Source organism: Hylobates moloch, unplaced genomic scaffold, assembly GCF_009828535.3.
Source record: "Hylobates moloch isolate HMO894 unplaced genomic scaffold, HMol_V3 SCAFFOLD_12, whole genome shotgun sequence".
NCBI lineage: Eukaryota > Metazoa > Chordata > Mammalia > Primates > Hylobatidae > Hylobates > Hylobates moloch.
The window spans coordinates 100150086-100163307 of NW_026652287.1; the positions used below are offsets into that span (position 1 = coordinate 100150086).

Consider the following 13222-nt stretch of genomic DNA (forward strand, 5'->3'; position numbering starts at 1 on the left):
TTGTATTTGGGTTTATTTCTGGGTTCTCTATTCTGTTCCATTGGTCTATGTGCCTATTTTTATACTAGTACCATGCTGTTTTGGTGACTATGGCCTTATAGTATAGTTTAAAATCAGGTAATGTGATGCCTCCAGATTTGTTCTTTTTGCTTAGTCTTGCTTTGGCTATGCAGGCTCTTTTTTGTTTCCATATGAATTTTAGGATTTTCTTTTTCTTTCTTTTTTTTTTTGAAACGGAGTCTCGCTGTTGCCAGCCAGGCTGGAGTGCAGTGGCGCGATCTCGGCTCACTGCAACCTCCACCTCCCGAGTTCAAGTGATTCTCCTGCCTCAACCTCCCAAGTAGCTGGGACTATAGGCGTGTGCCACCACACCCAGCTAATTTTTGTATTTTTAGTAGAGATGGGTTTTCACCACGTTGGCCAGGCTGGACTCAAACTCCTGACCTCAGGTGGTCCACCCGCCTTGGCCTCCCAAAGTGCTGGGATTACAGGTGTGAGCCACTGCGCCTAGCCTAGGATTTTTTTTTTTTCTCTAGTTCTGTAAAGAATGATGGTAGTATTTTAATGGAAATTGCATTGAATTGTAGACTTCAGAGCCCATATTCCTGTTACCACACCACAGATTCTCCCTCATGAACCCACTATTTACAGACGGAGAGATGACTCTTATCCATCAAAGAGTTGGAAGGTACCTTTGGTATTATCTGGCCCAATCTTAAAAAAAATTTTTTTTAATTTATTTCATTTTTTATTTCTTTGTTTCAACCTTAAACTATTAAAGGTATAGCTCAATCTTAAAAATATAAATCTGTGCATGTGTATTTTTATTTTAGAGATTTTTTAAAAACTGAGGCTCAGTGCAAAGATATTTGTCTAAGGTTATAATTTTCTGAACAGCAGACGCAAGGACATGGTAATATCCTTAAAGCATTTGTCAAAGTATCCACCATTCATAGTGATGACTAGCAAATCCCTACCTGATTCACACTGAACATTAAAATGGCAACTTTCCAAATAAGAAGACTCTTCTATCGAAGAGGGCTTGGTGGCATGTTTCCAGTATTTTCCTGGTATCTCTTCAGGTACCCTCTCAGGTCTTCCACTGGAAGTATATTAACTTCCTCCCCAACTTAAAAAAAGCCATATGCAGATTACGGCAGTTTTATCTTCCAGTGTCATATAATTGGGTTGCTTTTTCTTTTTTTTTTTTTGACAGTCTCACTCCGTCACCCAGGCTGGAGTGCAATGGCACCATCTCGGCAACATCCGCCTCCCGGGTTCAAGCAATTCTCCTGCCTCAGCCTCCCAAGTAGATGGCATGCACCACCACTCCCAGCTAATTTTTTGTATTTTTAGTAGAGACGGGGTTTCACCATGTTGGCCAGGCTGGTCTCGAACTCCTGATCTCAGGTGATCTGCCTGCCTTGGCCTACCAAAGTGCTGGGATTACAAGTGTGAGCCACCACACCCAGGCTTTCTTTTTTTTTTTAAGTAGGAAGAACTTAAAAGTCATCTAGCTTAGTGCTTTTTTTTATTTTTATTTTTTATTTTTGTGCCCAGGCTGGTGTGCAGTGGCATAATCTCAGCTCACTGCAACCTCTGCTCCTGGGCTCAAGTGATCCTCCCACCTCAGCCTCCTGAGCAGCTGGGACTATAGGCACCCACCACTGTACCTGGCTAATTTTTGCATTTTTACTAGAGATGGGATTTCACCATGTTGTGCAGACTGGTCTTGGAACTCGTGGGCTCAAGGGATCTACCCACTTCAGCCTCCCAAAGTGCTGGGATTATAGGCATGAGCCACCACATCCAGCCAATGCTCTTATGTTAATATAACATTGGGATATTTAATAGTTTATCCATAAGGTAAAAGCAAAATTTGGGAAATACATAAATATACATCAATAAAGATTTTAGATTCTTGAACCCAGTGGTTCTCACTGTGCTTGCGCCACAGTCCTCACGAAAATTTGCTGACAGCCATGGATTGTCTTCCTACAAAGATGTCATAAGCACAGATACACAAAAAAACTGCCTACAGTTTCAGAAAGTGTATTGTACTTTGGCCCTTTGTAACCTTTTCACAGACTCTTAGTTGATAATTTTTGTTTGTTTGTTTTTTTGAGACAGAGTCTCTCCCTGTTGCTGAGGCCGGAGTGCAGTGGCGTGATCTCAGCTCACTGCAACCTCCACCTCCTGGGTTCAAGCAATTCTCCTGCCTCAGCCTCTCAAGTAGCTGGGATTACAGGCGCCCACCACCATACATGGCTAATTTTTGTATTTTTGGTAGAGATGGGGTTTCACCATGTTGGACAGGCTGGTCTCGAACTACTGACCTCAGGTTATCCACCTGTCTTGGCCTCCCAAAGTGCTAGGATTACAGATGTGAGCCACCACACCTGGCCAATAATCTTTTTTTTTTTTTTTTGAGACAGCATTTCACTCTATTGCCCAGGCTGGAGTGCAGTGGTACACTCATGGCTCATTGAAACCTTGAACTCCTCAGCTCACGTGATCCTCCCACTTCAGTCTCCTGAGTAGTCAGAACTACAGGGTACACCACACTCTGCCCAGCAATTAAAATTTTTATTTTTTTTTTGTAGAGACAGGGTCAAACTATATTGCCCAGGCTGGCCTTGAATTCCCAGTCTCAAGCAATCCTCCTGCACTGGCATCCCAACGTGCTGGGATTATAGGCGTGAGCCACCAGGCCAAGCCTTAGCTGAGAATTTTTTTTCCCCACAAGACAGGGTCTTGCTATGTTGCCCATGCTGGCCTCTAACACCTGTGGTCAGCCAGGCACAGTGGCTCACAACTGTAATTCCAGCACTTTGGGAGGCAGAGGCAGGAGGGTTGCTTGAGGCCAGGAGTTTGAGGCCAGGAGTTTGAGACCAGCCTGGGCAATATAGTGAAACCCCATCTCTACAAAAACAAACAAACTAAACCTCCTGGGCTCAAGGGATCCTCCTGCTTCAGCCTCTCAAATAGTTGGGACTACAGCTACACACCACCATGTCTGACTTCTTAGTTGAGAACTTTGAAACTAAGCATTCTAATTCAAGATGACTGATACAGGTTTTATACAAAAAGATAAAACTGATGACATCTGTCTAATAGAGTTTATTTTTTTCAAGAACTTAATTAATTACGCTTCTCTTTCCCTGTGATCAACAATATAAATTAAGATGACCACAAAATACTTTTTTCCTTCTTTTTTTTTTTTTTGAGACAGGCTTGCTTTATTGCCCAGGCTGCAGTACAGTGGTGCAATCACAGCTCACTGCAGCCTAAAACTCCTGGGCTCAAGAGATCCTCCCACCTCAGCCTCCTGAGTAGTTGGGACTATAGGTGTGAGCTGCCACACCTGGCTAAATTTTTTTTTGTAGTTTTTGTAGAGATAGGGACAGGGTCTCACTATTACTCAGGCTGGTCTTGAACTCCTGGCCTTAAGCAATCCCCTCTCCTTGGCCTCCCAAAGTGCTGGGACTACAGGCATGGGCCACCAAGCTTGGCCCATAAGAATTTTTCTGTGTAAAACTTCCCATAGGTATTGAATCTGTAACCTCTGCTACATTAGAGAATGATGCCTTAGAGTGAACTAACCAATTTAAAACAAAGAAAGAGAGAGAAGCAGGCAAGAAAAAAGTGAAAGAGCTGGAAAGAGAGAGAGAAAGAGGAAAGAAAAGGAAGGAGCAGAGAAAGAATGAGAAGGAAAGAAGATAACCATAAAATATGGACTGAAGAATACTTAGAGAGATATCACAGTCTTGATGTTTACGAATTTTACATTTGTGGCCTTTTAAATCTACTTCATGTGGCCGGGTGTGGTGGCTCACGCCTGTAATCCCAGCACCTTGGGAGGCTGAGGCAGGCAGATCACCTGAGGTCAGGAGTTCAAGACTAGCCTGGCCAACATGACGAAACACCGTCTCTACTAAAACTACAAAAATTAGCTGGGCGTAGTGGCAGGCGCCTATAATCCCAGCTACTCGGGAGGCTGAGGCAGGGAGAATCGCTTGAACCCGGGAGGCAGAGGTTGCAGTGAGCTGAGATGGTGCCGCTGCACTCCAGCCTGGGACAGAGCAAGACTCCATCTCAAAAAAAAAACCAACAAAAAAAACAACTACTTTATGCATCTTTCCCTATTTCAATGATTCACAGTTATTCAAGTTACAGCAGGTTAAGGGGGTTACTTGAAAATAATCATATACTAAGGAAAATGCATGCTTTTTTCAGAGAGCTTGTGTATGAAAAGTTCCTTTCCTGCGGGAAAAAAGGGAAATGAACTGTACTAGATCCCTAATAATAGCAGCACATTTATTAAGTGATTTTAGCAGCATAATTAAGTGAATCAGCAAACATGAAGGCTAACTTTTATTCCTTCTTAAAGTTAAAAACTTCCTTAACATATTTTAGGCATGATTAAATTAAAAGTAATATTTTATAAAAATAAAATAATGGCCAAGTACAGTGACTCACGCCTATAATCCCAGCACTTTAAGAGGCCAAGGCAGGAGGATGACTTGAGGCCAGGAGGTCAATTAAAGCTTTATGATTTTTTTATATTCATTTTATATGGAACAATTATCTCAAAAATGAATTCTCTGATGTTCTGCATGGAATGACTACAGACTGAAGACCTTGCCACCCTTACATTTGTAAGATATCTGTCCAGTATGGATTCTCTGATGTCCAATGAGGTGTGAACATGAAGTAAAGGCTTTGCCACAATCATCACACTTGTGAGGTTTCTCTCCTGTATGAATTCTCCTATGTTTTGCATAGGATGAAGCTTGCCTGAAGACCTTGTCACAGTCATGATATTTGTAAGGTTTCTCTCCAGTATGAGTTCACTGATGAGCTACAAGTTATGAATGATGTCTGAAAAATTTGCCACATTTATTACACTTGTAGATCTCTCTTCATTATGGATTCTCTAATGATTTGCAATGGCTGTAGCATTACTGAAGATTTTGTGAGAATCATTACATTTGTAAAGTTTCCCTACACTGTTGTGGGAAGTCAGGGACCCAGAACGGAGGGATCAGCTGAAGCCATGGCAGAAGGACGTGGATCGTAAAGATTTCATGGACATTTATTAGTTCCCCAAATTAATACTTTTATAATTTCTTATGCCTGTCTTTACTGAAATCTCTAAACATAAATTGTGAAGATTTCATGGACACTTATCACTTCCCCAATCAATACCCTTGTGATTTCCTATGCCTGTCTTTACTTTAATCTCTTAATCTTGCCATCTCGTAAGCTGAGGAGGATGTATGTCACCTCAGGACCCTGTAATAATTGCATTAACTGCACAAATTATAGAGCATGTGTGTTTAAACAATATGAAATATGGGCACCTTGAAAAAAGAACAGGATAACAGCAACGTTCAAAGAAAAAGAGAAATAACCTTAAACTCTAACCGCCGGTGAGCTGGGCAAAACAAAGCCATATTTCTCTTCTTTCAAAAGCAAATGGGAGAAATATTGCCAAATTCTTTTTCTCAGCAAGAAACATCCTTAAGAAAGAGAATGCACCCCTAAGGGTGGGCCTCTAAAATGGCCCGCTTGGGTGTGGCCATCTTCTATAGTCAAGACTGTAGGGATAAAATAAGCCCCAGTCTCCCATAGTGCTCCCAGGCTTATTAGGACAAGGAAATTCCTGCCTAATAAATTTTGGTCAGACCAGTTGCTCTCAAATCCTGTCTCCTAATAAAATGTTATCAATAACAATGGTGCCCAAAACTTCATTAGCACTTTTAATTGCCCCGGTCCTGTAGTCCTGTAATCTCGCCCTGCCTCCATTTGCCTTGTAATATTCTATTACCTTGTAAAGTACATTATCTCTGTAACCCACACCCTATTTGTACACTCCCTCCCATTTTAAAAATCCCTAATAAAAACATGCTGGTTTTACGGCTCAGGGGGCATCACAGAACCTACCATGTGATGTCTCCCCCGAATGCCCAGCTTTAAAATTTCTCTCTTTCGTACCCTGTCCCTTTATTTCTCAACCTGGCCAACACTTAGGGAAAATAGAAAAAAACCTACAAGACTATCGGGGGCAGGTTCCCCGATATCTGGCACCCACGTGATCTTTCTTTTTTCCATGGATTGCTTGATGGTGAATAAGTGTTGATTGTCCAGTAAAGGCTTTGCCACACTCCTTACACTTGTAGGGTTTCTCTGCAGTATGAACTCTCTGATGTTTTGCAAGGCTTGCTTTTTGATTAAAAACCTTACCACATTCATTACACGTGTAAGGTTTCTCTCCAGTATGAACTCTCGTATGGTTTGCAAGGCATGAATCACTCCGGAAAGCTTTGTCACAAACCTTACATTTGTATGGTTTTTCTCCAGTGTGAATTCTCCTATGTCTTTCAAGGTGTGATCTGTGACTGAAAACTTTGTCACATTCTTCACATTTGTAAGGTTTCTCTCCAGTATGAAGTCTATGGTGACGTGCAAGGTTTTCTCTTCTACTAAAAACCTTGCCACATTCATTACATGTGTAAGGTTTCTCTCCAGTATGAAGTGTATGATGGTATTGAAGGGATGACTTCTGACTGAAACTCCTGCCACATTTATTACACTTGTACGGTTTCTCTCCAGTATGAACTCTCTGATGTTCTGCAAGGTGTGAATCACTCCGTAAAACCTTGTCACAAACCTTACATTTGTACGATCCCTCTCCAGTATGAATTTTCTTATGTCTTTCAAGGTGTGATCTGCGCGTGTAAACATTGTCACATTCTTCACATTTGTAAGGTTTCTCTCCAGTGTGAAGTATATGATGGCATTGAAGGGATGACTTCTGACTGAAGGTCTTGCCACACTCATTACACTTGTAAGGTTTCTCTCCAGTATGAATTGCCTTATGAATTACAAGGGCTGAATTTCGACCAAAGGTCTTGCCACACTCATTACACTTGTAAGGTTTCTCTCCAGTATGAAGTCTACGATGGCATCTAAGGGATGACTTCTCACTGAAGGTCTTGCCACACTCATTACACTTGTAAGGTTTCTCTCCAGTATGAAGTCTACGATGGCACACAAGGGATGACGTCTGAGTGAAGGTCTTCGCACACTCATTACACCTGTAAGTTTTCTCACCAGTGTGACATCTACGATGATATACAATGTATTGCTTCTGATTAAAGATCTTGCCACATACATTACATTTATACTGTTTCTCTCTTGAATGGGTTATGTGGTGTCTCCTTAAGAGTGAGCTATAATTAAAAGCTTTGCCACGCTCATTACTTTGGCAAGGTTTTTCTCTGATGTGTATTTCCTGTATTTGTGTGAATAATGAAGAATGGAGGAAATTCTTCCCATACTTATTAGAAATATGAGTTTTGAGCCTACAAGAAATTCTTTGGGATGTTGAAGCTGAGGAAGCACCACTGACAGACTTGTCCAATTGGCTACTAATTTTCCCCTTAGTCTGAAATATGTGCAGTTCAGACAGATGCGAATGAAAGCTTAATCCAAGCTGATCTTTAATAGGCTTGTTTCCAGCATGCCTTTGATCACGTCGGTCTGGACTACCAGCCAACTCTTTGGTTTCTGTCATAGGTGCTTCATGGCCATTTCTTTCAACTTCTTGCCACTGAAACTCAAAGTGATGAATATCTTTCTTGATTTCTGGGAAGCAAAAATCTCCAATGTGATAACTTTTATGTCTTTCCAATGTCCCTGTGTGGAACTCTTCTCCTGTATTACCGTGCCCGGTTGGTAAGAACTCCATCATGGATTTTAAAGAGCTATCTAAAAAATATAAAGACCAATAGGTTTCCAATTAAGTGCAGATGGTAAATAATAGTTAATATTGAAATGTGTAAAAATTACACAAAAAGCAATACTTATTTTAAACTTCCCAAATGTGATCTTCAAAGCTTAAGAACACATTGTCTCTACTGAACATACAAAAATTAGCCAGGCATGGTGGTGGGTGCCTGTAATCCCAGCTACTTGGGAGGCTGAGGCAGCAGAATTGCTTGAACCTAGGAGGCAGAGGTTGCAGTGAGTGGAGATCATGACATTGCACTCCAGCCTGGGCAACAAGAGCAAAATTCTGCGTAGAAAAAAAAAAAGAGTTCAATCAAGAGCCTCATATACATGAGGCAGTAAGCCTGAATGATGTCCTCCCTAGGAAGAATTTCTATAGCAGTGACTGCTGCTTAGAGAAGTCGATCATTAGTTTATGTGATGACACTGTCACAGTGCCAGTGAGAGATGCTTCTGTGATGCTTCTCAAAAACCAGAACGAAAGGCCAAGCATGGTGGCTCACACCTGAAATCCCAACGCTTGGAGGCTGAGGTGGGCAAATTGCTTGAGGCCAGGAGTGCAAGACCAGCCTGGCCAACATGGTGATACCCTATGTCTAACAAAAATACAAAAATCGGCCAGGTATGGAGGCATGTGCCTGTAATTCCAGTTAGGTTGAGAGGCTGAGGTACAAGAATTTCTTGAACTCAGGATTCAGAGGTTGCAATAAGCTGAGATCACGACTCTGCACTCCAGCCTGTTCAACAGAGGGAGACTGTCTGAAAACAAACAAAGAGAAAACAAAACCAGAAGCACAGCTGCAAACACTTGTCAGTCAGTGTCATGCTTTCTATCTCGTATCCTGGGCCACACTGACAATTCTGCTCAGGACTTCCAGGGGCATCTCTGCCTAGAGCAGGATGATGTTCAATTGTATTAGTCAAAGTGTTCATGAATTTTCTGTTTTTATGTAAAAGCACTCCACAGGAGAGTCTCTAAGAAACCATCCATGACAGATAGGAGGGTCATCACTACAGAAAACAATGACATGTACATCAAAAGCATGTATGCGGCAACATCACAAAAGAGAATACAAAATCAGGAAGAGCCAAGATAGACAAGTGCAGATTCCTCATGTCTGGAGGGACATTTTCCTCACCCACAAACTCCAGGTTCCTGTAGTTCTCCAACATCACGGCCCTGTATAAAGCCCTCTGTGCAGGGTTCAGGCATTTCCACTCCTCCAAAGAGAACTCTATAGCCACATCCCTGAAAGTCAAGCGTCCCTAAAATAAAAAACACATTTCAAGAAAACATTATGGAGGAGTGAGTTATTGCCCTCACGTGAAAAGAGAAAAGAGAAAATAAATATTGATTTGATCCAAGACTGTGTTCTGACAAACCCACGTTAAGGTATTTTTGAACAATTTTTCTGTATAGTTGCATTGTATTGCACTTTTTCATGACAGCTTTTAAAATCCCCTAAGTCACTGTGGAAGTCTCAGTTTTATGGACAATATAAAAAATCTATGGCCTGGCACGGTGGCTCATGCCTAAAATCCCAGCACTTTGGGAGACCAAGGCGGGTGGATCACCTGAGCTCAGGAGTTCGAGAGCACCCAGGACAACATGGTGAAACCCCGTCTCTACTAAAAATACAAAAAAAAAAAAAAAAAACCAGGTGTGATGGCACACGCCTCTAGTCCCAGCTACCTGGGAGGCTGATGCAGGAGAATAACCTGAGAACAAGAAACGAAGGTTGCAGTGAGCCAAGATTGTGCCATTGCACTCCAGCTTGGGCTGCAGAGTAAGACTCCATCTCAAAAAAACATATATATTTTTAAAAAATATATTAATATGTATTTTATATATTATATAGGTATTATATATTCTATATAAGACATAGAATATATATTTTAATATTTAATAATTATATATAATTATATATTATATATAATTACTTATTATATAACTATATATTCTATATCTATATAATATATATTTATAAACTATATATGTATATAATATATATTTATAAACTATATAAAATATATAATATATAATACAATGTTATATATATTACAATATTTTATTATATATTATATAATATTGTATAATAAATGTTATTAAATATTTTATATATATATATATAAAATAAGTCCAGGCATGGTGGCTCACACCTGTAATCCCATCACTTTGGGAGACCGAGGTGGGTGGATCACTTAAGGTCAAGAGCTCGAGACCAACCTCTCCAACATGGCAAAACTCCGTATCTACTAAAAATTAAAAAATTGGCTGGGCATGGTAGGGAAGTGCCTGTAATCCCAGCTATTCAGGAAGCTGAAGCAGGAGAATCGCTTGAACTCTGGAGGCAGAGGTTGCAGTAAGCCAAGAACATACCACTGCAATCCTGCCTGGGCAACAGACTGAGACTCTTTCTCAAAAGAAAAAAAAAGTATATATATATTGCAAATGATGTATTTTCTACATAAACTGTGGGACTGGCTGCACGCAGTAGGTCACACCTGTAATCCCAGCGCTTTGGGAGGCTGAGGCGGGTGGATAACCTAAGGTCAGGAGTTTGATACCAGCCTGAAGAACATGGACAAATTCTGTCTCTACTAAAAATACAGAGTTAGCGGGGAATGGTGGCACATGCCTATAATCCCAGCTACTTTGGAGGCTGTGGCAGGAGAATCACTTGAACTTGGTAGGTGGAAGTTGCAGTGAGCCGATATCGTGCCACTACACTCCAGCCTGGGCCACAAGAATGAAACTCCGTCTCAAAACAAACAAACAACAAAAAAGAAATGAAACAAAACTGTCAAGGACTCACGTGTCTTCATTCAGAGAAAGCTCCAAGGAGAATTTAAAAGAGCGAGCTATCTTGTTTTCTAGTTGGAAACATGAAAATTTTCAGAACTTGCAGGATAAAATACCATAACAAAACATTCTTCAGGCCGGGAGCAGGGCTCACACCTGAAATCCCAGCACTTAGGGAGGCCGAGGAGGAAGGATCACTTGAGGCCAAGAGTTTGAGGCTAGCCTGGCCAACATGGTGAAACTCCATCTGTACTAATAATACAACAATTAGCCAGGAGCGTAGCACACGTCTATAACTGCAGCTACTCAGCTGGCTGAAGCCCAAGACTCATCTGAACCTGAGAGCCAGAGGTTGTAATGTGCCACTACACTCCAGGTGGGTGACAGAGTGAGGCCCTGTCTCAAAAAACATGCAAAAAAAAAAAATCCCATTCATCAAATAATTTTTTCTAAAATCTCATAATGTTGTATGAATACATTTCTAAAGGACTGCGCTGACTTGCCACAGAACTCTCAACAGTGCTTCCCCACTGAGACATGAGAATGGGTGGAAGGCTGGACAGGAAAGGGGATGCATAAGTGCACTTTTCTTTGGACTTTTACTACACAACACATATATACATCATGTGATGTTTAAAACAAAAGAATTACTTAATAATAATGGGTAGAAAAAGAATGGCTCCATCCTCTATAATGACATAAGTTGTGTTCTTATGTCAGAGCAAACTTACAATCATTTTTACCTAAAATGCTTGCTTCATCAGAGTCCCTGTTTAAAAAAAAAAAAAAAATACAGTCTCTGGTCAAAGTGCTGAGAATGATTTAAAGAATCCCCTGCAGTTAGATATTTATATTGATTTCATAATTTGAAGTCACTGATGGAATAAAGCTAACTATATTACTGATACCTATATCCACTTTCCATTCTATTCCAAGACATTGAAAGTGCAGAGTCCTGCTGGGCTGTCTCACACCTGCAATCCCAGCAATTTGGGAGGCTCAGGTGGGAGGACGACTTGAGCCCAGGAGTTCGAGGCTGCTGTAAACTAGAATTGTGCCATTGCACTCCAGACTGGGCCCCAGAGTGACACCCTGTCTCTTAAAAGTTTGGTGTGAGGGACATATTGACTCACTAGTGCAGCTTCAAATGCATTACAAAATCAGACACAAAATATGTCCCTTAGTTTGCCTCCTTTTCCAGAATTTACCAGATATCAGTACCCATTAATGTATGACTTTCATATAGTTTCTCTGATATGGTCCAAAAAGAGCTAAATGTGCATCCATATGTGGCCCCTGAAAAATCCCCTCTGCCCAACATCACTGACACCACGGTGCCCACACCCCATCTCCATCTATGTCTGGTGTGAGCCCTTCCCAGGACCATGCCCAGTGGAGCCTCTTCCCAAGCTCATGTCACTAGGTTATAGGAGATGGAATTTAAGTGAAGATGAGAGGGACTGAGAAAAGGCATGGGTGAGTGCGAGCAAACATGTGATGTAGGACGCTTCACACTCAGAGAAGAATGGCTACTACAATACCTGGCCCTTCAGAAAGGAAAGAGACAGAAGCATCCACCGAGAAATATCACTTACCTGAAGAAGAGCCATTACTGGATCCTTTTCTTTGCTCTTCTTGGTGGCTTCCTCACATAATATGAGTATTTGGAAATCCTGTATGTTAAAAAAAAAAAGAGATTTAATATTTAGAAACCATTCACTCTTTTCCTGTGACAAAACACACACACAGGGGAGACCTCACCCGAGAGAAAGACGGTCCTCTGCTACCCACAGCACCAGAGATCATGCAGAGATAAGAAAGTTCCCGCCGGGCGTGGTGGCTCACGCTTGTAATCCCAGCACTTTGGGAGGCTGAGGCGGGAGGATCACGAGGTCAGGAGATCGAGACCACGGTGAAACCCCGTCTCTACTAAAAATACAAAAAATTAGCCGGGCGTGGTGGCGGGCGCCTGTAGTCCCAGCTACTCGGAGAGGCTGAGGCAGGAGAATGGCGTGAACCCAGGAGGCGGAGCTTGCAGTGAGCCGAGATTGCGCCACTGCACTCCAGCCTGGGCGAAAGAGCAAGACTCCGTCTCAAAAAAAAAAAAAAAAAAAAAGAAAGAAAGTTCCACAGGAAGACCTACAAGTGTAATTTTGACCTGTTTTCAGATCTTGCTCTCCTCCTGGAAAAGTCCACACACACGTTGCAGCAGGACACAGATCTGCAGGGCACAGATCCGGCCCTAACCAAACTCCATGCAGAGCACAGCCCCCTCACCTCCCTGTGGATCACAGGCTGATCTCAGCTCTCAACATGGAGGAAACTTCCTTGATGTTCAATGCTGGACACAGATGAGGATCACCAGTGCCATTGTAAGTATTATTGAGTGTGGGTCCCATCCTATGATAATAGCAATCTTTGATAAAAGAGCATGCCTATAATCCCAGCATTTTGGGGGGCCGAAGCAGCTGGATCCCTTGAGTTCTGGGGTTGGAGACCAGCCTGAGAAACATGGCAAAAGCCCATCTCTATGAAGAACACAAAAATTAGTGTGGTGTGGTGGCACGCGGCTGTGGCCCCAGCTACTCTGGAGGCTGAGGTAGGAAGACCACCACTTCTCCTGCT

General features: G+C 41.9%; 1 protein-coding gene across 3 annotated transcripts in view; it reads right to left on the reverse strand.

The window, feature by feature from the left end:
* Positions 1-13222, reverse strand: part of LOC116479152 (zinc finger protein 816) — a 92972-nt gene that overhangs the window by 10898 nt on the left and 68852 nt on the right. For all 3 annotated transcript variants that reach the window (XR_009209104.1, XR_009209105.1, XM_058425904.1), the window contains exons 2-4: positions 12193-12270; positions 8934-9060; positions 6055-7773 (exon numbers count right to left, since the gene is read on the reverse strand). Coding sequence is in view for 1 of the 3 variants with exons in the window: in XM_058425904.1 (XP_058281887.1) it covers positions 6059-7773; positions 8934-9060; positions 12193-12270 (1920 nt within the window). In the remaining 2 variants the exon portion in view is untranslated. The remainder of the gene's footprint in view (positions 1-6054; positions 7774-8933; positions 9061-12192; positions 12271-13222) is intronic.